The sequence below is a fragment of the Pipistrellus hanaki genome (assembly GCF_964339955.1).
Source record: "Pipistrellus hanaki genome assembly, chromosome: 5".
Classification (NCBI taxonomy): domain Eukaryota; kingdom Metazoa; phylum Chordata; class Mammalia; order Chiroptera; family Vespertilionidae; genus Pipistrellus; species Pipistrellus hanaki.
In genome coordinates this window covers 80280733-80306821 of record NC_140507.1, presented here as the reverse complement: position 1 = coordinate 80306821, position 26089 = coordinate 80280733, and the positions used below count along the sequence as shown (strand labels likewise).

The 26089-nt window shown below is 47.7% G+C and overlaps 1 protein-coding gene across 1 annotated transcript in view; it reads right to left on the bottom strand.

Moving 5' to 3' along the window:
- The window catches only part of NWD1 (NACHT and WD repeat domain containing 1), a 52355-nt gene that overhangs the window by 6270 nt on the left and 19996 nt on the right, over positions 1 to 26089 (bottom strand). The window contains exons 5-15 of the mRNA XM_084886075.1: positions 24470 to 24673; positions 22836 to 22995; positions 21528 to 21645; positions 20209 to 20367; positions 18962 to 19159; positions 16843 to 16965; positions 10750 to 10952; positions 9265 to 9537; positions 7889 to 7979; positions 4130 to 4284; positions 2326 to 2602 (exon numbers count right to left, since the gene is read on the bottom strand). Coding sequence (XP_084742201.1) covers positions 2326 to 2602; positions 4130 to 4284; positions 7889 to 7979; positions 9265 to 9537; positions 10750 to 10952; positions 16843 to 16965; positions 18962 to 19159; positions 20209 to 20367; positions 21528 to 21645; positions 22836 to 22995; positions 24470 to 24673 — 1961 coding nt within the window. The remainder of the gene's footprint in view (positions 1 to 2325; positions 2603 to 4129; positions 4285 to 7888; positions 7980 to 9264; positions 9538 to 10749; positions 10953 to 16842; positions 16966 to 18961; positions 19160 to 20208; positions 20368 to 21527; positions 21646 to 22835; positions 22996 to 24469; positions 24674 to 26089) is intronic.

The following is a 26089-nucleotide window of genomic DNA, read 5'->3' as shown; positions in this document are numbered from 1 at the left end:
TGTTTCTCTGTTTCTTTTTCTCTCTCCCTTCCTGTTCTCTAAAAATCAATGGAAAAACATCCTTGGGTGAGGATTAATCAAAAAGAAAATAAAATTTCACCGTCTCACTGTTGTGCATACCACCAGTGACTTCCCACTCCTCTCACATGACCTCTTTGACCTCATCCCAAATGTTTCCTTTACAAACTTCTGTAAAGGCTAAAGAATAAATACTTGGGCATTGCAGACTGTATGCTTTCTGTGGCAACCATTGTGTCCCCCAAACAGCCACAGGCAATATATAAACCAGTGGGTCTGTCTGGAATTGGCCCGAGGGCGGACTGCTATCTAATCCCCCAGCACAGTCCGTTCCTTTTTCCTCTGGTTTTGCCCCGAAACTAGCAGGCAAGCACTCGAGAATCTGTCTGACTCACCCTCCAATGCCTGGCACCACACAACATCTGTCAAATCAGTGAATGCAGGAACTTTAGAATTAATTTCTTTTCTTACATTGTTTTGTCATAAACAGGAAGTTATATTTCTATTCACACAGTGGGAGCAGATACTGTTGGTAAAACACCCAGACTCCTTTTACTGGCCAGTTCACCCAGACCCGAGGTTCCCACTGCCCCTAAGAAGGGAACCTTCATCTGGAAATGCCTGGGGGCTATGCCCACCCCACCCCCAAGGGTGGCATCAGGCCAATGACCGCCTAATATGGGGTTCAAAATGCTGGCCCCCCTGCTTTGAATGGGAAAACTCTGAGGTGCAATTTATGCTCTCGAGCTCCCCGTGGGACCAGACTGAACCCCCTGTTCTTATTCAGCCCCTCCCCCCGGCCCTGCCTGCTTCCTCACCACCTCCCGGGCTTCTCCTGGGAGCTCCCCTTTATACACACCACTTGGACAAATCTCCCCATCACATGCCCTGCTTTCCCTGGAATCTGGACTAAAACAGAGACTGACAACCGGTTATCAATGGCCCTGTGCCAGAAATTTAAAAAACCAAATTCCTACCAGCCACTTACAATTTTACTGTAATAGGGGGTGATATGGACTGAATGTCTGTGACCCTCCCAAATTCTTAGGTTGAAATCCCAACCCGAATGGTATTCGGAGGTGGGGTCATTGGGAGGAGAGTAGGTCCTGAGGGTGGGTCCTTGGGAGGTGATTAGGGGATTAGGTCACAGTAGGATGAGGGCCCCTTTAAGAGGAGACGTGAGAACGTGCTCTCTCTTTGCTCTCTATCACGTGAAGGTCCAGTGAGACGATGGCCGTCTGCAAACCAGGAGGAGAACCCTCACGGAATCCTGGGTCTGCCAACACTGGGTTTTGGACTCCCAGACTCCAGAACGGGGAGGAATAAATGTCTGTTGTTTAAGCCTGCATCAAGAATGGATCATAACCTTAGCCCATGTGGCTCAGTGGGTAGAGCATCGGCTTGCAGACTGAAGGGTTCTGGGTTCCATTCCAGTCAAGGACTCTTACCTGGATTGTAGGTTCGATTCCCAGCCCTGGTAGGTTATGTGCTAGAGGCAACTGAGAGGGCAGGGCGGGGCGAGGATAAAACTCCTGACTCCACTGTGGGGCAGGGCGGAGCTATCCTCCGTTTTGTAACTGAACCCTAGCCCTCACCCAACCAATCAGGGTCAGCCGAAGCAGTGACATCACCACCGGAGTAAAACCCCAGGGCTTGGCGAAGTTCGCTCTCTCTTCCGCCATGCTGTTGGCGTGCTAGCATGGAAGAGGCTCTTTTGTTTATTGCATCGGACTCGGCTCCCTGGTGGTCCTTGGGGATCACAAAGTCTGGGCGTAACAGCAACCAATCGATAGGTCTCTCTCACATCTATGTTTCTCTCTTGTATCTCTCCCTCCAACCCCGCTTCCATTCTCTAAAAATCAATGGAAAAATATCCTAGGTAGAGGATTAACAAAAAAAAAAAAAAAAAAAAATTTAAGAATGGATCATAGCCTGGTGGGTGTGGTTCAGTGGTTGAGCATCAGCCTATGATCCAGGAGGTCATGGTTTGATTCCCAGTCAAGGTACATGCCTGGGTTTTGGGCTGGAAACCCCATGTGGGGTGCGTAGGAGGCAGCCAATCCATGATTCTCTCTCATCATTGATGTTTCTATCTCTCTCCCCCTCTGAAATCAATTAAAAAAAGAAAAAAAGGAATGGATCATAGAAATGCTTATTCCACAGTTTTCATCATCCATAAGCTTCCGTTGGCTCTGCAAGTTTCCGTTTCCACTATCCCAATTGATAGCAATTCTGTTATAGCGGCCCAAAGAGACTAAGACAGGACTCCAGTGCTTACCCTCACACACTGACCGTGCTTATACACACCTTCAGCCAAATCCCAAATGGTGACTTTGCTTTTGTCCCCGATTTTGGGGAAGTAAACGTAGCTTCCATTGTGTGACACGGCAGTGAGGCCAGTGCGGTCCAGAAATGGGGCAGGGGTTCGCGGCTTCTGAGTGTAAGTGAGATCCCAGACTTTGAAGGATGAGGACTGCTGGGAAGCGGATGCCGCCAGAGCCCCACCCTGGGCCAGCAGGCTCGCGGGGGCCCCCACGCCTTCCAGGATGTCCAGCAGGGTCCCCTGTTCTGACAGACTCCACACCTGAGGATGGAGAGCAGAGCGGCAGAGCTGACTTCTTCCTTATGCAGCAATAGCTTGAAAATATGCTTAAGTTCATTTGTCCAACTAAGATGAATTCTTAGGCTGAGGTTCAAAGGCCTTTGGGGTGGCGTCCCTACATCTCACCAGGCTACCATCATGACAGTTCTCAAAGTGTGTTCCAGGGAACCCCTGAAGGGTACCCCCCCCCACCCCCCCGCCTTTTCTGCAAAAGCAAGACTATTTTCATAACAATTCTAAGATATGATTGCTTATTCCATTCTCTTCCTCTTACGAGCAAACAGTGGAGTTTTCCAGAGTTATGGGACATGTGATATTATAACAGATAGGAGTATGCAGAATCAAGTAGGAGAGTCCAATAGTTTTCTGTTAAGTCAGATGTCAAAGAGACTTGCCAAAGTGTGAAATAATGACACTCTTCTGGTAAGTTATTTGGTTTGTTTCAGAAAATGGAATTATTTTCATAAGAGTAAGATATTATGTTGACATTTCATGTTACTGAATTAATGGATAAGTACTTTTGGATTTCCTTATTTTTAATTTTTAATATGGTAATTGCCAATAAGATCTAAAGGCAATGTGGGATTCTGAGTTAGGTCCTGGAATAGAAAAGAAGTACAGCTGGCCTGGCTGGTGTGGCTCAGTGGTTGAGCATCGACCTCTGAATCAGGAGGTCATGGTTCATTCCCGGTCAGGGCACATTCCCTGGGTTGTGGGCTTGGTTCCCAGTAGGGGCATGCAGGAGGCAGATCAATGATTCTCATCATTGATGTTTCTATCTTTCTCTCCTTCTCCCCTCCTCTCTGAAATCAATAAAAATATGTTTTTAAATTAAAAAAAACATTTATGGGAAAGTTGGTAAAATTGGAACAAAATCTGCAGATCAGTTAAGAGTATTATTCCAATGTTACTTTCTTGGTTTTGATAAAGGGACCAAGATAATATGATATGTGAAAGTTGGGGCAAGCTGAGTGAAGAGTAGATAAATATTTGGGGACTCTCTTAGACATAACTCTTCTTTAAATACTAAAATTATTTCAAAATAAATCAGCTATTAAAAATATAGAGATCAAACTGATAGAACTCACTAAACAGAAACTCTTGCGGGGGGGGGGGGAGGGGGGAAGGTAATCTCAAAAATCTTTAAGAATGTAAAGATGTGGTGAGATCAGAAGATGGAGAACCAGCCTTGAGAACTCTGAGTTTAACAGGAACTTCCCTCCCTCCCCCAGACCGGGCTCCACTCTACAGGCCAAAGTCCTCCTCGTCTTTCAGGTTTCCTGGGAATGTTATCTCTTCTTCTGAATGTTTTGGTAATTCCCCCAGGTCTGTCCCTGGGTCCTAAGACACACCCACCCCTTATCTTCCAATGACCTGCCCTGTTTTGCCTGCCCTAATTTTCTGTGGGTTTCTATATTTTGAAAGTCAAAGTCACTTAAAAAAAAAAAAATCGAACTAGTTATTTCAGAGTCAGGGGTGAGGATGACAGGTCCCAGGGCTCCCCCTCACCTGAATGAGCGCGTCCCGGGACCCAGTGACAATCACATTGTTCTCAGGACCAAAAGCAGCCGCCTCCACTGTGTCCTCGTGTTCAAGGTCAGTGGCCATGAATCGCTGAAACCCCTGTGAGTTGGCCAAGAATATCCGCACGGATCTTCCAAAGCCTGAAATGGCAGGGTAAGGGGAAAAGCCTTTGGTCTCTGGAGGAGCTTGAGTAATTCAACTGAGTCAACCACGTTTTTTGAGCACCTACTATGTGCCAGGGGAAGGAATACAATGGTGAGCAAGATGGACACAGCCCCGTCCTCACAGAGCCTACCATTGGGAGAAGGGGGTTGGAGTTGACCGTGATCAACGATCTCACAGAAAAACAGGAAAGATATTTATGATGAGAAGACAATGTGTTTTCTGAGGACTGGGGCTGCTTATCTGCGCTGCTCATGGTATCCCAGAATGCAACACAAAGCTGGGCACAGAGTAAATTGTTCTGAAGAAGAAAAAGAGGGACGGAGGAAGGGAAGAAGGGAGAGAGGAAGGAAGAAAGAAAAGAAAGGAGGAAGGAAAATACAAAGACTATGGTTTCTGATAAGGGCAGTGTGGTCAGGGGATGGGTGCGGTGAGGAAATGTCACACAGAAACGTGGCAGAGAAGACTGTGAAGGTGGAGGCAGAGGCTGGGATGTGGCCACAAGTCAAGGAATCCCAGGGCAGAAGCTGGAAGAGGCAGAAAAGGATTCTTCTCGGGAGCCTGAGGAGGGGCCAGCACTGTAATTTCCGACTTCTGGCTTCCAAAACGGCCAGAGAAGACATTCCTCCTGTGTGAAGCCACCGCATTTGCTGGTAGTCTGCTACCTCCGGCCCTGAGCTGACTCCAGAGGAATGAGGAAGCGCAGGCACGGGAGGGGGAACCGCAGGGACGGACCGCCGGGAGCTGGACAGGCCGGTGTGTCCGAGGAGCAGCGTGGAGGCCAGGCAGGCTGGAGCGCGGTGAAGGGGGGGGGGGGGGTGCGGGAGACAACCATCTCCCACACAGTTACATTGAGTTTCAGATGAACAAGGGAACATTTTATTGGTACCTAAGTATATCCTACACGTTGTGTGGAATATCCTTGTACTAACATTTTGATCTGCTGTTCATCTGAAAGTCAACTGGGAGTTCTACATTTTTTAATTTAATTTAATTATTTTATTTTATTTTTTATTTTTATTTTTTGTGGGCCAGGCGGGAGCCCACCTCTAGTGGGAGGACGACCACTAGGCTTTGGCCTTGTTATCCCTTTTATTTATTTTTTATTTTATTTTATTTAAAAAATATATATTTGATTGAATTTTTTTTTTTTTATAGAGAGGAATAGAGAGTTAGAAACATCGATGAGAGCGAATCATTGATCAGCTGCCTTTTGCACACCCCCTACTGGTCCTTTCAGTCCACAGGCCTATGCTCTATCCACCTAGCCAAACCGGTTTCGGCTGGGAGTTCTGTATTTTATCTGGCAACGCTGCCCAAGGGGACTTGCTCACGTGCTCACATACGGTCTAGGAGAATGTGGTGTTTGAGAAAACCCCTAGCAGGGACGTAGGCAAATGAGGACTACGTCTCCTAACCAACAGGTTAGCCCTCAAAACTGTGGATGGGCGCCTTGCTGGTTTGGCTCAGTGGATGGAGCGTCTGCCTGCCGACTGAAGGGTCCTGGATTCAATTCCGGTCAAGGGCACAAGCCTGGGTTATGGGCTCGATCCCCAGTACGGGGATGCAGGGGGCAGCCAATCAATGATTCTCTCTCATCATTGATGTGTCTATCTCTTTCTCTCTCTCCCTTGTTCTCAGAAAATCAATAAAAATATATTTTAAGAAAGAAAAACAAACACACACACACACATGAGAATGGTGAAACTGTCAGGGCTCCTTCTTCTCATTGGCTGCTGGAAAGAGCCACACTTGAAACCCAACTATGACAAGTTTTATTTTGGAAGGGGGGTTGGTGGTTTGTGGGCTATTTTTTGGATGTGCTTAGAGAGAGGAAGGGAAGGAAAGAGAGTGCTGGGGAGAGGAAGAAAAGAGGGAGAGAGATTTATGTGAGATAGAAACATTGATCTATTGCCTTCGGTACGCTCCCCAACCAGGGATCAAACCCGAAACCCAGGCATGTGCCCTGACCAGAAATCGAGCCAGCAGCCTCTCAGAGCACAGACTGAGGCACAACCACTGAGCCACACTGGCCGGTGATCTGTAACCAGTGTTTAGGTCACCGAGCTCCACAGTGTCTGTGGCCTCGGTCCTGACTCTGTCTTAGTTTTTCTTTTTCCTTTCACTCCTATTTCCTGTGCCACATGCTACCCATGCTGAAGCCCCCTGAGATCCTTTTGGAGACAGGACAGAGGGTACATGCCAATCTGTCACCTATCACCTGACCTCAGAGGGCACGTGTTCACCTGTCAGCCCTGCGCTCCCCAACAGGGTCACACTGGCGCTGTTAGTGGTTTGAACGGAGGTAAGTATGAGAATCAAACACACACTAGATTTGGAAACGCCACACAGGAATTTTAAAAATGATGTGAAGTATACCATGAATGATTTTTTAGGTTGATCTCATATTGAATTTTTGGATGTGCTGGGTTAAATATGGCGTTATCCACACGAAGGCCACCTGCTTCTCTTTACCTTTTGACATAAGGTCATGAGGACATTGGCAATTAGAGACACGGCTCACCTCCATGTTTCCCAGTACCGGGCAGCACTGACCTACAGGGGCGGTAGCCCCTGGAAACGGCTTTGCAAAAACCAGGCCGGTTGTAGGGCCGTGAAAACACTCTGTGTGAGACTGCGATGAAGGATGCATGTCATTCTACATTTGTCCAAACCCGTACCATGTACAAAACCAGGAGTGAACACGAATGTAGACTGTGGGCTTTGGGTGGTGTGTCTATGGTGGGTTGTTGGTTATCAACATGCATCACTCTGTGGGAGATGTGGATAGTGTCACATGCACGTGTGGGAGTGTGTTGGGGGGGGACATACGGGGAATCTCTGTCTCTTCTGCTCAATTTGGTTGTGAACCTAAAACTAATCTGGGGGGTGAGGGGGGTGGGGGGAAGACCTTAAAAAAAAAATCAGGCTCTCGATCATCTGTTAGTCACCTCCACTAGGAAGCCTTCCTTGATTGCTACGAACTAAAGAAGGAAACCCTGTTACACACTCCATGGCCCCTGATTCTTGTCTTTCTTATGCCAACCTGTGTGTCCATCTTCCCTGCTAGCCTGGAGCCCCTAAAAGCAGGAGTTGTGTGGGGAATGCAGGAGGCTCACCATCCCCTCACCCAGCCCCGCTCTGTCCCTGTGACTGTCTGCTCCCATTTCAGAGATAATGAACCACAAACTCAGGAAGGTTAGGAGATTTGCCGGGAACAAGGGTTTGCAAAAGACAGCCCGTGGGCCTGAACTGGCCACCTATTTTTTGTATGGCCCATTTTTTCCAATGGTTGAAAAAACTCAGAACAAGATGACTATTTTATGACACATGAAAATAATATGAGATGCAAATTTCAGAATCTATAAAGAGTTATTGGCTCATTGCTACTCCGGCCTTTGCATTACAGGGCAGGGTTCTAAACAGATTCCTTCGGGCCCACAAAGCCAAAAATGTGTACCACGTGGCCCTTTGCAAAAAGTTTGCTGATCGCTGGCCTAGGACTCTGCCTTTTCCCCCAGCCCCTCTTCCAACCAGATCCAGAGCCGCCTCCTCACCACTCCCCAGTGAGTGCAACGCTACCTGCGGCGAGAAGGGACTCATCTTCAGAGATGACCAGGAACCCCACAGCTTCCGGAAGCGTCCCCAGCAGGCTGTCTCCTTCAGGGGAAACCTGCACAAAGTCAAATATTCCCATCAAGCATTCCCATGGGCTTAAGGGTTCAGGGTCAAGAGCTTGACGCAGGGCTGTGACCAGCAATGGGATCCTGAGCAAATTCCTTAAACCCGGGGTGCCTCAGTTTCCTCGTCTGTGGAATGGGTGATGAAACCACGACTGCCACACAGGGCTATTCTGGGCTGAGAATGTGTAGAACGGTCCCCTCATCCCCACCCCCAGGCACATAGTCAGCTCTTCCAAAGTGGCAGGTATTATTATTGTTGACATTATTATTGTTTGTTGTTGCAACAAACTCAGGGACCCAGAGAACATTCTAGCATTTGTTTTCAGCCCTGGAGGAGGTCTGGCAATTTCAAATATCAAAACACAAGGCCGAGCCAGAGAAAGGAAGCACTGTTCTCCGCATTCCCAAGTTGCAAAAATGAGCCGATTTTGATCAAATCTAAGAGTGAGATTCATTCATTCACCCTGATTCTCAGCCCCAATCCAGCCCCTGGGTTTTGAGCAGCTGGCTGCCATCAGCCTGTGTGCCAAAAGCATCACGATCATTATCTGTTGGGGCGAGAGGGAACAGGACACGTGGGCAGCCCAGGAAAGGGAGTCCTTTGCACCAATCCAAGCCAGGAATTTAAAAGAATTTGTTCAACGTTTATTTAGCAGGTGTAGGAGAAAGTGAATTTCTTTATGGATGTCACTGCTGATATTTTTAAACACATGATTTTTTTAAGTAAACTTGAAAAATATATTTTTATTGATTTCAGAGAGCGGAAGGGAGAGGGAGAGAGAGATAGAAATATCAATGATGAGAGTGAATCATCGATTGGCTGCCTCCTACTGGGGATCGTTCCCTGACCAGAATCAAACCTGAGACCCCTAGGTTCACAGGCCAACTCTATCCATTGAGCCAAACCTGCTAGGGCTTAAGTAAACATTTTTTAAAAATATATTTGATTGATTTTGTACAGAGAGGAAGGGAGAGAGATAGAGAGTTAGAAACATCGATGAGAGAGAGTCATCGATCAGCTGCCTCTTGCACACCTCCTATTGGGGATATGCCCGCAACCAAGATACATGCCCTTGACCGGAATCGAACCCGGGACCTTTCAGTCCCCAAGCCGACGCTCTATCCACTGAGCCAAACCGGCTAGGGCTTAAGTAAACATTTTTTAAGAATGTATTTTTATTGGTTTCAGAGAGGAAGAGAGGGAGAGAGGACTAGAATCATCAGTGATGAGAGAATCACTGCTCTGGGCCTCTAGTGTTCACTAAAGCTGCTTACCAAAGAGATGGAGCCCTTGCTGAACCCAACGACCACGTGTCCTGGTTTCTGCACGGAGACCCCACAGGTAGGTGTTTCTTCTTTGACGCTGGACAAGCGCTGTTTCCCCTGCTCTTTCCCTGTGGCTGAGCTCCAGAGGCTGACCACACGGCCTTCCGACACGGTCAGCAGCGTGGCCCGGGAAGCCAGCGCTGCCGTGCAGATCCAGGGGTCCGAGGCATCCCCCCGGATGTGGAAAACCAGCTCCGCAGTTTCCAGATTCCAAGCGTTGACCTAACAGAAGGATGACAACGAAGAGAAAACTCAGCAGGACACCTAGGCTGCAGGTTTTCCAGAGTCAAACGCAAGACCTGCTCTTTTTCATAGTTGATGCATTTTATTTTTTGAACGCTCTGCTAGTCCCAAACATAGGTGGTCCGAGAGAGGTATCCTGCATCGGATCCTGGAAGAGCAGAAGGCCATCTGTGGAATTTGATAAACCCCAAATAAAGCCTGGAATTAGGTTGATGGAAGTTATCAACATTGATTTCTTAGTTTTCACAAATGTAGTTATCTATGATGTAAACTTTTATAAGCTTTAAAAGTTTTTTATTAAAACTCTTAAAAGTTTTAATAACATCTTAAAACTTTTGCATAAATCTAAAATTGCTGCAAAATAAAAAGGTTTAATAATAGAACAAAAGTCAGGCATTCCATATGCATTGACATATATATGTCCATTACAAGTAATTATTGATTAAAGAAGTTTTCCTGTTTAACCTCACAAAAAAGTATCTTTTTATCAGCAGTAACCATTTAAATAGTAAACATTTGCCCATAATTTTACTTCTAGGGTTTATGTTAGAGAACAAAGGAGAGATACACACAAAAATATATGCATAAGGAAAGTTATCTCATTTATTTGAAGCTCCACTGGACACAACCTGTATGTCCGACAGTAAAGGATTAAATAAACTATAGTGAAGCCAGGCGATGGAATCCTATGAAATCACTAAGATCCTCTTTTTGAAGAATGTTTAAGGGTATGAGCCAATGAAAATCTTACCTAATGATAGACAAACATGTAAATTGGCCATACCTTCGCTACTCCCACAGCCAATCAGGAATGAATATGCAAATTAACCCAACAAAGATGGTGGGTTGATTTACATATGCAGGCGGGCAGCGGCCAGGACACCTGCTATGAGCAGGAGGAGGGGTGGCAGAGGGAACTACAGGAGAGGAGCTCCTCCAGGAGCAGGGATTTGCAGGCTCTCAGGCGGCCGGGTGCGAAGCCAGGGTAAGGAAGGCCTATTCTTGCACAAATATCGTGCAACAGGCCTCTAGTAGCTTTATAAAACTGCAAACTTCTGCTGATAACAAAGACGATTTCTATAATCAGTTTTGAAATCAACCAACACTTCTCTAATATTTAAGCCTGCACTACCCAGTAAAAATATAATGCAAGCCACATGTGACTAAATTTTTATCAGCCACCATGATTACCTTGGAGCCAGATGCTGAATACACAACCTTCTTTGCTTCGTCCACGTGAAGGCTCTGAGGTACAGCGGGATCTCTTGAGCCTCCATCCCAAATGGTGAACTTCTCCTGGCCAGAGAGTAAGTTCCACAAGCGCAGGCTGCGGTCCTTGGAGGCGGAGATGGCCTGTGTCCCTCTGGCAAACACTGTCACACACCTCACCTCTCCTGCAGCAGGCCAGGGGGGGAGATGGTATTAGCTGGGGACAGTTTGACCTTCCAACCACCAAAATGCCTGTTGGCTTGGAAATTCCCTGGCTTACCAAAGAAAAGATGGATAGGATTGAACGTACCAAATCAGAAATAATGCAATGTGGCAAAGCTAACGTGAGAGTGTAACAATTGCTTGGGATTAAATCAACTGCCCAGATGTTGAGTCTGTAATAAACAGAGATTATTGAATTAAATAAAAGTTCTGCATCATCCAGGGAGTGTAAGAAAAGCAAGGAAAAATTATAGGCGGTATAATTTTGGAGAGTTGTTTTCTAAGCAAAACATGAAATTTTGAAGACAAAACGAGGGAAAAATTAACCAATTGGATTACATAAAAAAAGTAAAACTTCAGGAGGTAAAATGTAACTGAAAGGCATATGACAGACTGGAAGGAAATATTTGCAGTATGTAACAGATAAATGGAGACTCTCCTTAATAAACAAGAAGTTCTTACAAATAAGCAAGAAAAACACAAATAACCTACTCACAAATTGGACAAGGAATAGAAACAGGAAATTGACAGACACACTACAGTAGACAATAAGCATTATGAAATGATGCTCAACCTCATAGTTACCACAAAAAATGCAAGATGAAATACTAATACTATTATTATCCATCATATTGGCAAAAATTTTATGGATTGATCACTGGAGTGCAGGCAAAGACATTAAAAAATCAGTTATTCTCGAGAGAATCCAAGATGGCTGCTCGGGTAGGCAACTAGCCGCAGCCGCACACAACAATTTCAATAAAATACAACTAAAATATAAAATGGACATTACCCAGAACTACAGGAAAGTCGACTGACTGGAAATCCTACAACAAGAAGCAAGGAGAAAACCAGAAGGAAGCGCGGAGGAGCTGTAAAAGCCTAAGGTACGGAGACACGCGGCGCGCGGAGAGGACGGAGCAGGAGAGGAGGGAGGCCGAGTGCCTGGCTGGCGTTCCCAAGCGGGAAGCAGAGAAAAGCTCCGATTGTGCTGGGCCCAGCTCCAACTGCTCTGAACCCCAATTCTAGGCCAGACCCTGGGGACCCAGGCTCACCCATAGGGAGCTGGGCTGTAAGGCGGAACCCCAGGGAACGGCGAGAGGAGGTCCCAGAGGCGCGCACAGTGAGCGCAGAGAAGGGCCAGCCGTCTGTGCCGCGGGATTGCCCTGACGGGAAGGAGACAGGGGCTCCAGACTGCTCTGAACGCCACCTCCAACTCCACTTCAAACTGAACTGAACCCCAATACCGGGCTCATTGGGGGAGAGCATAGACAGTTTGGCAGCAGGCGAAAATCGAGGGCACCTTTCTCTCAGAGGTGCTTGCAACAAGTACTGAAGGACCCTGAGTCTCAGGAGTTGCATAGGGCGGGGCTGATGGAAGCCAAGGCTGTAGGCTCCACCCTGAAACCCCGCCCCATCAGGAAAGCTGCCTGCGAAAATGCCTAAACCAAATAGATCACTAACGAAAGAAATGGAGGACAAAAAGCGACTGGATATAGAGTTCAAAACCACACTTATAAGGTTTTTCAAGAGTCTCCTAGAAAAGGCCGATAAAATAAATGAGACCTATGAGGATATGAAAAGGGATCAACAAGAAATGATAAGGGATCAACAAGAAATAAAGAATACATTGTCTGAAATAAAAAATATTATACAGAGTCCTAAAAACAGAATAGAAGATCGCAAGAATCAAGTCAAAGATTTGGAACATAAAGAGCCAGAAGACACTCCTCTGCAGAAGCTAGAAGGCAAGAGAATCCAGAAAATTGAAGATGATGTAAGAAACCTCTGGGACAACTTCAAACTATCCAACATCAGAATTATGGGGGTCCCAGAAGATGAAAGAGAGCAAGATATCGAAAACATACTGAAAGAAATAGTGACAGAAAACTTCCCCCACCTGGGGAAAGAATTGGACTTACAAGTCCAGGAAGCACACAGAACTCCAAATAAGAGGAATCCAAAGAGGACCACACCAAGACAAATCATAATTAAGATTCCAAGAGCAAAAGACAAAGAGAGAATATTAAAAGCAGCAAGAGCTAAGCAGGTAGTTACCTATAAAGGAACACCTATACGATTGTCAGCTGATTTCTCAACAGAAACCATGCATGCCAGATGGGAATGGCAAGAAATATTCAAGGTGATGAATAGTAAGAACCTACAGCCAAAGATAATCTATCCAGCAAAGCTATCACTCAGATTCGAAGGTCAGATAAAGAGCTTCACTAATAAAAAAAAGCTAAAGGAGTTCATCACCACCAAACCAGAATTATATGAATTGCTGAAGGGGGTTCTTTCAGAAGAGAAAGTAAATAAAGATAAAAATTATGAACAACAAATACGTAACTATCAACAAGTGAATCTAAAAACCAAGGAAACTAAAAAAAAATCTGAGGAACAATATTAACTGTTGAATATAATAGAATCAGAGGTATGGAAGGGGAGTGAACTGATGATTCTCGGGGAAAAGGGGAGAGGGAGATGTGGGAAGAGACTGAACATAAATTGTGCACCTATGGATGAGGACAATGGGGGGTGGGGAAAGGGCAGAGGGTGGGGTGAGAAGGGGGGGAAAGGAACATTTGTAATAATATGAACAATAAAAATTTATTTAAAAAAAATAAAAATAAATAAATAAAATTAACTATAAAAAAAAAAAATCAGTTATTCTCCTACCTGGCTAACGGGAGTTTAAGTTGATATATATTTGTAAGAAGGTAATTTGGTGCCATTTATTAAAAGTTAAAATGTGCAATCTCTTGGTTTTGATAATATACTATAATTATGTAAGGTGTTGTCACTTAGGTGAATAAAGGGTACACAGGAGCTCTGTACCACATTAGTTGGCAAACTTTTGCGAGTCTATAAGTATTTCAAAATAAGTAGCTAAGAAAAAGAAGAATAAAGAGAAAGTGTGCATACATTTGACTTCAAAATTCCACTTCTAGAAATTTCTTACAGAAATAAAGAGTATAAAAGAACTTTAATTGTATCATTGTTTTATATGAAGACTAGAAGCCCGATGCACAAAGATTCATGCTAGAATGGGCTTGCCTTTCCCTGGCTGCTGGCACCATCTTTCCACTCTGCTCCAGCCTCTTTCTGCTCAGGCCCCGGAGCTGCCTCTTTCTGCTCCAGCCCCACCTTCCCACGCTGCCCAGAGGCCTGAGAGGCCGGGGTTGGGGCAGAAAGCCTATGTCCTGCCCCAGTCACTCAGCACCTGTGTATGCAAACCAATGCCATCTTTGTTGGATTAATTTGCATATCACTCCTGATTGGCTGGTGGCTTAGCGAAGGTACGGTCAATTTTACATGTTTGTCTATTATTAGGTAGGATATTATGCAGGCATTAAAAAAAAAATATATATATATATATATATATATATATATATATATATAGCCAAAACCGGTTTGGCTCAGTGGTAGAGCGTCGGTCTGCGGACTGAAAGGCCCCAGGTTCGATTCCGGTCAGGGGCATGTATACGTTGGTTGCGGGCACATCCCCAGTAGGGGGTGTGCAAGAGGCAGCTGGTCCGTGTCTCTCTCTCATCAACGTTTCTAGCTCTCTATCTCCCTCCCTTCCTCTCTGTAAAAAATCAATAAAAATATATTTAAAAAAAAAAAATATATATATATATATATATATATAAATCAGTTGACCATGATAATCATAATTATTTTAATAGCCAACACTTAGTGCTTCTATGTGCCAAGCATAGTTGTAAGTGGTTTACATGCATTAAATTCCTTTAATCCTTGTAACAACAGTGTGAGATATGACTATTATCCTACTATACAGGTGTGTAAACTGAGACTCAGCAGAATAGAGTAACCTGTCCAAAGCCATCTGGTCAATAAGTAATGGAGCCACTATTTGAGCCCAGAGTCCAAGCTCTCAATCACTACAAAATACTGTTACATTATATTACGATCAAAGCAAGTTGCAGCACAGTATACAAAATAGCATGATCTGATTTTTGACAAAAACTCAAAGTATATGAGCCTATAGAGAGTTATGTTAGCATAAGCCTGGAGAAAATTCGCTATTGGTATATGACAAACTGTAAACATTGACCACTTCCTGGAGGAAATGGAAAGGGGAGAGACTAAAGGAAGGGAGTTTTAGGTCTTTACCATTTAAATTCCAACAAGATAGTGGGTGATTTTTATTTGTTGCAATTTGGGTATTTTCAAGCAACAGTTTTATCAATAGCAATGCTTTAGAATATATCCCCATAGATAACACTATATTACTGTTAACATGAATTGGAGATATATACACGATATGGAAAAAGGTAAAATATATGATGTTAACTGAAAACAAACAAACATGGTTGCAAAAAGCTTTTATAACGATGTCACATAATGACATTTCGGTCAACAACTGCATACGATGGTGGTCCCATAAGATTGCAATGGAGCTGAAAAATCCCTGTGGCCTCGTGTGACCTTGTAGCCATTGTAGGGCAATGCCTCACTCCTGTGTTTGTGATGCTGCTGGTGTGACACTGCCAGTTGTACACCATGATGCTCCCACGAGGATGAAATTGCCCAACGACGCACGTCCCAGAACAGATTCTTTCCGTTAAGCGGGATATGACTCTATAAAACCAAACCCCCTTGAGGAAGGGAAGCAAACCTGCAGCCTTGTGGTGTACAGGACGGTGCTCCAACCAACGGAGCGCGGGCCGGGTACCCCTTTAACGGTACGTCCAAAGCGTGTGCCTTACCCCTGTCCCCCTGGCCTGAGCCCTGGTCTGTCCCTCTCCAGCCTCTAGAACAGGGCCTGGTGGAAGCAGACAGTCAATCATTGATCAATGAACGAATGATAAGCGGTGATGGGACTCTGCAGAAATAAAAACTTGACTGTGCTAGACAAATTGTATAGATATCCACAGTGCTTTATCCACCCTGGTCGATCCATTCTTCAGCTCAGGCCCCGGAACTGTGGCTCTACTCCTCCCATCAAGAGATAAAGCCTAGTCCTAACCGGTTTGGCTCAGCGGGTAAGTGTGTCTGCCTGAGGACTCAAGGGTCCCAAGTTCGATTCCGGTCAAGGGCATGTACCTTGGTCGCGGGCACATCCCCAGTAGGGGGTGTGCGGGAGGCAGGTGATTGATGTTTCTCTCTCATCGATGTTTCTAGCTCTCTATCCCTCTCCCTTCCTCTATGTAAAAAAACACACACACACACACACACACACACACACACACAATAATATATATATAAATATATATGTGTGTGTATATATATATATATATATATATATATATATATATATATTAAAAAGAGAGATATAAAGCCTATTTTTCTGCTCATTGATTTTGGACTGTTGATTGATTTCCCTGCTCATTGATTCTGGATTGTTCTTGTGACTTCCTCTGGCCAGCAGAATGGGACAGGGTGCCAGTTCCAAGGACAGTGCCGGGCCTTAAGAGACCTGGTGCTTGCCCTTCAGAGACCCTGCCTCTGCCCCGGCTTGCCTGCTGGAGGATGAGAGACCTCGTGGAGCACCACTGAGTTGTCTCAGCTGAGAACATCCTGGACCAGTCGGCTCCCAGGTGCCTCACTAACTGATCGCAGGTGCATGAGCACGCCTGGCTCAGACCAGACAGCTGCCCAGCTCGGTCCAGCCTGGCTTGTCTATCCACAGAAGGTGAGCTAAGTAAACAGCTATTTTCTGAAGCTACTATGTTCTGGGGTGTTGTGTGGTGATAACTCACAGAGGCAGGATCAAAGCCAGGCTTTTGATACAGAGAAGTGAATTGGTGGTGCAGGGCACCTGGGGACAGACGGATGGATGGGGGGCACCAGGAAGAAGGTGATCCTGAGCCACCCCCTGAGCCTCACCTGTGTGTCCAGCGAGGATGTGGACCACCTGATGCTCTTCCATGTCCCACACAGCCACGAGGCCCTCCTGGGTGCCAACCACCAGCAGCCTCTCTTCCAGGCTCCACGCCATAGCAGTGATGCCTGCAGCCATGGAAGACAACAGTGAGGCCCTCAGCTCCCACGTACAGTCCTCAGCCATGCGGTCCTCTAATGGGTCCTCACTTCCCAGACAGGGGAACGGAGGTCCAGAGCCACACACCTAGGAAGCAGCAGAGCCAGGACTTCGAAGCCAGAGCTGTCAGACACCAGATTCAGATCTCGGCTGTCATGTTTATGTTGCTCTTAGGGACTAAACCATAACTTGGCCATAAGTGTCTCTCTAATTCAGCGGTTCCCACCCAGGGGCAATTCTGCTCCCTAGGGAACACTGGGCTGTAATGTGAGGGGGAAAAAATGAACTATTTTATTTCATTTAAGCAGCTATTATTTTGGCCTTTGTTACAACATTTCAACTGTATCCTAACAAATGCACAGTGTTTTCCATTAAACCAGATTCAGTCTCAGAATCCTTCTCAATACAGCATTATAATGGCTGTTCCTAAACCAATTGTTCCATTAATTGTACTTAATGTTGCTTAGAATTTCTATTTTGGAAGCATTATGCCTTGGGAATATAGCTTTCTCATACAAGGCAATGTGGCATAGAAATGTTCTGAGTTGCAATAACTGACATTTGAACCACAAGCTGATTGCATTTAGTGGCCTCCTAATTAATGCAAGAGATTGTGAGTGAGCAGAAAAAGGAATGGATGAATGGCGGTGGGCTGGTGGATGGATGGATGGATGGACGACTGGTTAGATGAGTAGGTGAGTGAATAGATAGGTATTAAATGGATAGACCGATGAGTCAATTGATAGGTGGATAGGCAAACTGGTGAACGGCTGAGTGTATGGATGGGTGAAGGGTAAGTGAGTGGATGGAAGATGGCCAGGTGAGAGAAATAGAAAGATAAGTGGTGTGGATAGAGGGATGGAAGGAAGGTAACTAATGGAAGTATGGATGGTGGTGGTGGTTGGATGGAAGGAAGGAAGAAATGTAGAAAGGGGGTGGGGGGATGGATGGATAATTGATGGAAGGATGGATAAGACAGATAGATAGATATATGAATGGAAGAAAGGGAAGATAGGTTGATGAATAGATGAATAGATGGATGGAAGGAAGGAGGCAAGAAGGAAGGAAGGAAGGAAAGAAGGAGGAAGGAAGGAAGGAAGGAAGGAAGGAAGGAAGGAAGGAAGGAAGGAAGGGAGGGAGGGAGGGAGGAGGGAAGGAAGGAAAAAGGTAGAGAGGAAGGGGGGAGGGAGGGAGGAAAGAAAGGACAGAGAAGGAAGGAAGAACACATGGACAAATGGATGACAAATGAATGTCACTGACATTCTGGTGCCCCAGGGAATCTACACGTTCCATCAGCATCTCTGGGGCCAGTCAGGCACCAGCCCTTAGCTTCCAGACTTACTAGCTCAGCCTGCAAATTGCAGACACCCCCTGTAGGATGGACACTCAATTCTTAGAGACTGAAGCCCCGAGGCAGATGGCATCCCCTCACTCTGGGCTCATTAGCAGTCTTGACACCAGTAATCTACGGTCCCTGTGGGCCACACAGAGCAAGTCAGCATGAGACAGCGAGGGCAGTCTGTGTGTCCAGTGAGGATGTGGACCACCTGATGCTCTTCCATGTCCCACACAGCCACGAGGCCCTCCTGGGTGCCAACCACCAGCAGCCTCTCTTCCAGGCTCCACGCCATAGCAGTGATGCCTGCAGCCCACGGAAGACAACAGTGAGGCCCTCAGCTCCCACGTACAGTCCTCAGCCATGCGGTCCTCTAATGGGTCCTCACTTCCCAGACAGGGGAAAGGAGGCACGGGCAGGCTCAGTCCCTGTCCAGAGCCACACATCAGGTGGTCCACATCCTCACTGGACACACAACCGTCCACATCCTCACTGGACACACCCTCGGGGCCTCCAGACTGGCAGAGGGGAGCCCCGGAGAGGAGCCTGAAACAACTACCCTCCACTGTTCCAGGGCAAGCCGGGGCTGAGGGGGCTGGTAGGACTTTTGCTACATGGGGGAGACCCACCTTTGTGACAGCCAGTGAGGGTGGCCCGGAGGGGTCCTCCTGGGGGCGGGAGGAATCCTCTGAGAGGCACCAGCACAGGGTGTGGGCAGTCCCGGAACCAGCACTGGGCCTGTTGGCACAGCTCTCCCACCAGTGCCGGATGTGAGGTAGCGAAAAAATGGAGTCTGGCCAGGATTTCTGTGTATAGGATGCTCCTCTCTGCAACAGAGGGGGCTCCAGTTAAAGGGAGGGGCTCTGCTTTTCCGGGTCAAGCACGCCCCCTTTTGCCCATCATCCTCTCCTGCCTCTTATCCAGGTACCTTTGCCCCTGCTTAAAGGGCACAAGATGGTTTCCAGCCTTCGGGCCTCTGCCTGGAACACTTCCTTCCCCTCCCCTTTCTCCTGCCAATCATCCATTCTCATCTCAGCTCAAAGGTCACTCCTGAGAAAGAGCATTCTCCAGTCCATCCCTCCAGCCGCACAGTCCCCATGCTCAGGCCTGACCGCAGCTGCAGTCTGGCATTTCTCTGTGTGTTTGTTCAGGGCCCAGCCACCCCCACTACCCTAGCCCTGGAGCTTCCCGGAAACAGGAATAATGTTGTTTCGTTCATTGCTGTGTCCTTAGTGCCTAGAACCTTGAAGACACCCAGCAAGTCTTGGTTAGAGAAATACCGATCATTTCCCTCTCCCTCTCTGAAATCAACTATAACTCTTTAAATCTGTGGGGATGTGTTTTCTCTCTTGCTATATAAAGTGTTGGTCTCCTTTCCTTGATTTTACCTGAACTATCACCTATCTGGTCCTTTCTTTCTTTCTTTCTTTCTTTTTTTTTTTTTTTTTAAATATATTTTATTGATTTTTTACAGAGAGGCAGGGAGAGGGATAGAGAGCTAGAAATATCAATGGGAGAGGAACATCGACCAGCTGTCTCTTGCACACCCCCTACCGGGGATGTGCCCGCAACCAACATATACATGCCCCTGACCGGAATCAAACCTGGGATCTTTTAATCCACAGACCGACGCTCTACCACTGAGCCAAACCGGTTTCGGCCCTATCTGGTCCTTTCTAGAAATGGTGCTGGGCCGGGGTGAGGGGTAGTTTTCCCTCCAAAACTCTCCCGGGTTCAAGTTAAGGTTCTAGAGACTGTACTAGGAGAAAGCCCAAGGTGTGGACAGGAAAGGAATGCTGGGTAGTAAGCATCCAGCAGGTGGCTCAGTGAGGAGTGGGCTTCTAGTGGTCAGTTCAGGGCGGCTCCCCCGACTCACCCAGGCCCCGGAGCTCCACGGCCGGGCGGCACAGCTGGAGGGCTTCTCGGACCAGGCCCACCTCAGGGCAGTCCAGGTGAGGGGCACACAGGTCAAAATCTTCCAGCAGGCTCTCCATGCCCCCGGAGACGCCTCGGCAGCAAATCCAGCTCATGCTGCCTGCGGGGGGAACGGCTGTGAGGAGCAGTTCCTCCTGCGAGGAGGGCTCCCAGGGCTTCGCACTCTTGCCCTGTGTCTGGGGCCTGGTGGTTCTCTGCCAGGCAGTCCTGTGGAGCAGGGTCCCTGGTCTCCACCCGCCAGAGGCCAGTACCTTCCCCCTGAGTCACGATGATAAAAAACATAAACATTGGCAAGTGTTCCCTGGGGGGCTGAGTCACCCTGGTTGAGAATCACAGGAATAAATGAGTGGTAGATAGAGATACATACATGCATAGATACATAGATACACAGATATATGTATACATATATAGATACATAGAATAGACAAATAGATGGATAGACAGAAAATTGATGAATAGATAGATGACAGATGGAAAGACATAAAGATGACATAGATAGAGATAGAAACGACAGACAAATATAGATGGTAATTAGAGATAGAGATAATCCTATATAATAATTCTATATAATAAAAGGCTAATATGCAAATGGACTGAACGGGGAAATGGCTATGACATGCACTGACCACCAGGGGGGCAGATGCTCAACACAGGAGTTGCCTCCAGGTGATCAGTGCGCTCCCACAGGGGGAGTGCTGCCCAGCCAGATGCCGGGCTTATGCTGGCAAGCACAGCGACGGCGGTGGCGGGAGCACTCTTGAGAGGGCGCAGGCCAAACTGAGGGACCCCCCTCCAGTGCACAAATGTCATGCATCGGGCCTCTAGTAGATAATAAATAGACAAAAAGAAAGATGGATGGGTAGATAATAGATGGATAGATAGATAGAAAGATGATAGAAAGACATGAATGAGAGATAGAGATAGAAATGATAGACAGATACGACAGGTAGATATGACTGAGGAATAGACATGATAGAAAGATGGAAGGTAAACAGATAGAGACAATTGCTATATTGATAGACAGGGTCGCTCTCATTCTAAGGCTGACTTTCTCGCCCTCTGCACTACTAACCAGCACTCAATGCCAATAGCACCCCCTCCCCGAGTCTTGACAACCAAAATATCTCCAGACATTGCCAAGTGTCACCAGGTGAGATCCAGTGCCTAAGAGAAGCCAAGGACATTGACTCTTGCCCCTCTCTCTCCCAGGCTCTTGAAAGGGGTAGCAGGGTGGAGGGTCGGGACCTGCCCAGGGCTCACCCAGCACCTCCTGCTTCAGCTCCCCGAGGCGGCCCGAGTGGAGCAGGTGGTAGGGCAACTCCTTCAGCTTCCGCAGGTTTGCAACCGAGTCCGAGAACCACAACGGCTGGGGGGCCACCTGCAGGGGAGGAGGGGGTGGCAGGCCAGGCCGGGCACTATGGGATGCAGGGAGCGGGGGGGACGGGGGATGGGGACACAATTCCAGGCAGAGATGCCCTAGACCCACCACACGTTGGGCTGGGGCAGAGGGAGGGATGTGGGGTTCCTGGAATCCAGGGGGCCATTACAGCAGAGCCTCAGAGGATAAGTAGGAGTCTGTCTGGTGAAATGTGAAGGCAAACAACGGGATTCCTGGGCAAGGCATGGCATGTGCAACCGTCCACAGGTGAGAGAGCGCAGGATGAGAGTTTGGGGAGGGCTGAATAATAAGGCACAGGGGGTGATCATGGTGGGAAAGAGAGTGGGGAGTTTGTGGGCAGAAGATCATGACTATCAGGCTGGGGAGGTGGGACAGGACACAGAGGGCCCTGGGGGCCATGGGAGGTGTTAGAGGAGAGGCATGACCAGCATGCATTGTCAGAAGCATTCCTTGGGAGGATGGACTGGAGCAGGAGGTCCTGAGGCTGGGAGGCCAGGAAGGAGTACAGACCACGTCCCAGAGGGAAAGGATGCGACAGCCTGCAGTGGTTCTGGGCACAAGGGAGAGGACCTGTGAGTCCTGAGGGAGGAGAAAGGGCAGCGTCGAGAGACCAGCAGGCCTGGCCCTGTCTCTGGCCTCCTGTGTGTCCATCATGGGGACAAAGAAGAAGAAAAATCTATGACACCAGAAGACTTGCAAGTGTATTTACTGGTTACCATCAATGGGCTACAGTTATGGAAAATGTTAATGTTGGGGGGAATGGACAGAAGAGCCCAGGGGAAATTTCTGTATTCAATTTGCAACTCCTCTGTAAATCCAAAATGATTTCAAAAATCGTTTCAAAAATTGTTTTAAAATCATATACGTTCTGCCTCAAAGTGAAGGGAACACAAAGCAAAAGACCAAGTAATTGAGAAGGGGGAAAAAACCTGGAAGGCTTCCTGTAGGAAGAGGCATGTAAGCTGTGCCTTGAGGTGTTTGAGAGGCAAAAAAATAAAAAATATAAAAAAAATGAGAGGACAGCACATCAGCTAAGGATGCCAAGTCTTAGAGCTCCTGGACATAAAAGAAGAAAGACTGGAAGGAAATGTGTGACTAGTGACTTGGTCTTGCCCGCGCAGCCGGGTGGAGGCTGAAGGTGCAGGAGAACAGGGGTGCGGACACCTCACCTTGCGGTCCAGGTTCAGGGGCTTCCCCACCAGGGGCAGGGTGATGAGCTTCTTGATGCCCTGGCTCCAGGCTCCCAGGAAGTAGTCAGCCAAGAGTCCGTGCCTCGTGGCTTTCTCAGGCCCTGAGAGGTAGCGTTCCCGGACCACTTCAGCCAGCTGTCTGCAGAGAGGGGACAGGGGCAGGTGGGCCTGGGGACCCGGCAAGCTCAGAGCTGGCCATTGGCCTTCCAGGAGACAGTTCCCAAATGCAAGTGCATTCTAAATCACATCCAGATGCTCACTAAGTCTTCTGACCGCCTGTCCTATTTGCTACTTAACATTTATCTCTTAATCGGCCCATCTTCCCTCCCCCAACCTCAAATAAATTTATTAAAATAAACCATACAACACCTTTGGGCTCCTCATGTTAAGCATAAAATAAGTTATTGTGCCAAAACCGGTTTGGCTCAGTGGTAGAGCATCGGTCTGCGGACTGAAAGGTCCCAGGTTTGATTCCGGTCAAGGGCATGTACCTTGGTTGCGGGCACATCCCCGGTAGGGGGTGTGCAAGAGGCAGCTGGTCGATGTTTCTCTCCCATCAATGTTTCTAGCTCTCTATCTCTCTCCCTTCCTCTCTGTAAAAAAATCAATAAAATATATTTTAAAAATAAATAAATTAAATTAAAAAAAAATAAGTTATTGAATGACCTAGCAATTCTATTCCTGGAATTATGTACAGTACATATGTGTATATATATTCTGAGTATATACCAAGGGAATGGAAAAACTTGGACACACAAGTGCACAGCAGCACTGTTCACACTCGCCAAAGGCGGAAACAACCCAACTATCCATCAGCGGGTGAACAGGTAAATGAACAGGGACGCATCCCTGCAATCACAAAGAGGAACGAAGCTTCGACACGTGCTATAACGTGGACGAATCTCGAAAGCATGATGCTGAGTGAGAGAAGCCAGACTCAAAAGGCCACATGCTGACCCCATCGGTATAAAATGTCCCGGACAGGCAGATGGGCAGCGACAGAAAGCAGGTTAGAGGTTGCCAGGGGTCATGGGGGAGATGGGAGTGACTGCTCCTGGGACCCGGGTCTCCTTTCAGGTGATGAAAACGTCCTGGAACTCCTTAGAGGGATGGTTGCAAACACTGTGAATGTACGAAGTGCCACTGAGGTGTACACTTTAAAACGGTGAATTTTTAAATTTATTTTATTTTATTGATTTTTTACAGAGAGGAAGAGAGAGGAATGGAGAGTTAGAAACATCAATGAGAGAGAATCATTGATCCACTGCCTTTTGCACACCCCCTACTGGGGATATGCCCGCAACCAAGGTACATGCCCTTGTACCATGCCCTTGACCGGAATCAAACCCGGGACCTTTCAGTCCGCAGGCTGAGGCTCTATCCACTGAGCCAAACCGCTTTCAGCTAAAACGGTGAATTTTAAATGTGAATTTTTCCTCCTAGAAAACAAGCTGGTTGTGTGAGAGTCGGGGCGCAGAAACCCTTGAATGCTGGACCAAGTGGATGTGACTCCTGGGGATGGGGAGAGACAAGGGTCCGGACCAAGGAGGAGCCCGGTCGGCGAGCCCTTGCCCTTGGGCACGCAGACGGCGTGGCCTCTGCGCTGGGCCTACCTGTGGGCGACGGCCAGGAGCGTGAAGCCGTCTGCAGGCCGCCGGGCCAGGCAGGTCCCCAGGTCCCGGCGAAGCCTCACCCACAGCAGCGGTGGGAAACGCAGCAGCTCCTTGCTGGGCGGGGTCCAGTCCTGGTACACGGCCTGCAGGACCTCATCATCCAAGGACAGGACGTCCTTCAGCTCAGCCTCCGAGAGCCCGTGCCTGCAGGGAGGAAGGATCGGACAGGAAGGAAAACCTGGAAGGCTTCCTGTAGGAAGAGGCATGTAAACTGTGCCTTGTGGTGTTTGAGAGGCAAACAACAACAACAACAAACAACAAAAACCAAACACACACACACAAAAAAAAACAAAAAAAAAAAACGAGGGGCATCTCATCAGCTACGGATGCCAAGTCTTAGAGCTCCTGGGCATAAAAGAAGAAAGACTGGAAGGAAATGTGTGACTAGTGACTTGGTCTTGCCCGCGCGGCCTGTGGAGGTTGAAGGTGGAGGAGAACAGGGGTGCAGACACCTGTGTCTCCCGCACGTGGAGGAGGCAGACGCCAAGGGATAGAGGGGCATGGCCAGCTCACTGCACAGTGCCTGCCCGTCACCCTGAGGATCCGCATCTGGACGTGCCCAGGCCTGTGGGCACCAACGCCTGGTTCCCTCTGTACCCACCACCTGGTCCTAGGAGCTTTCCTGACCTTTCCTTCTGCATCCACACAGCTACAAGACCTCCCACCATCCTCTCCCCAGGGGAGCATAGGGAGGGAGAGCGGAGGTAACTTGGGAAAATAATGCAGAAACCAACTATGTCCACCCCAGTCTACCCCATACTTTTGGCCCGAGAAAGCCTGACTAAGAGAGGGAGTGGCTTTAAAAGGGGCGATCGTCTGAAGTTTTGGTGCTGATCTGAATGGACTTTCTAACACCTGCGAGCGAGCGTGCGTGAGAGCTTTGAGGGAGGCAGCTTCTGCTTGCACCTCACTTAGAAGCTCATGTGGATATATATTTTTTAATTCTGTTATGCTGAGCAAAGTCTTTGTTAGGGTCCATCAAACCTAAGAGTCTTCATTTTGATGAAAACACTGGCCACATTCTTCACAAAGAGAGGTGGCCTACTCAGAATTTTTTGATGTATGACAAGGTGGGTATCAACGGGAGACAGAGAGAGACGGGGAAGGAGGAGGAGGAGGAGGAGGAGGAAGAGGAGGAGGAGGAGGAGGAGGAGGAGGAGGAGGAGGAGGAGAGAGAGAGAGAGAGAGAGAGAGAGAGAGAGAGAGAGAGAGAGAGAGAGAGGGAGAGAGAGAAGGGTCTCTCAGGCTAAGGCAGACTTTCTCACACTCAGCACTGCTGACATTTGGGGCTTCATCACTCCCTGGGGGCGAGTGGGGGGTCCTGAGCAGCATCCCTGATCTCCCCCCATTAGATGTCAGTAGCACCCCCCTTCCCAGTTATGACAATGAAATGTCTCCACGCATTGCCAGGTGTTCCCTGGGGGTTGGGGCGCTGGCCTAGAACAACTCAGATCTGCTCCAACTCAGATCCGTCCTGGGGGCGGGCGCTCAGCTGGGCGGCTGGATGCTGTGAGGCGAACACACTCCTGGTTCCACCGTCACCCTAATGACTCCATCCGT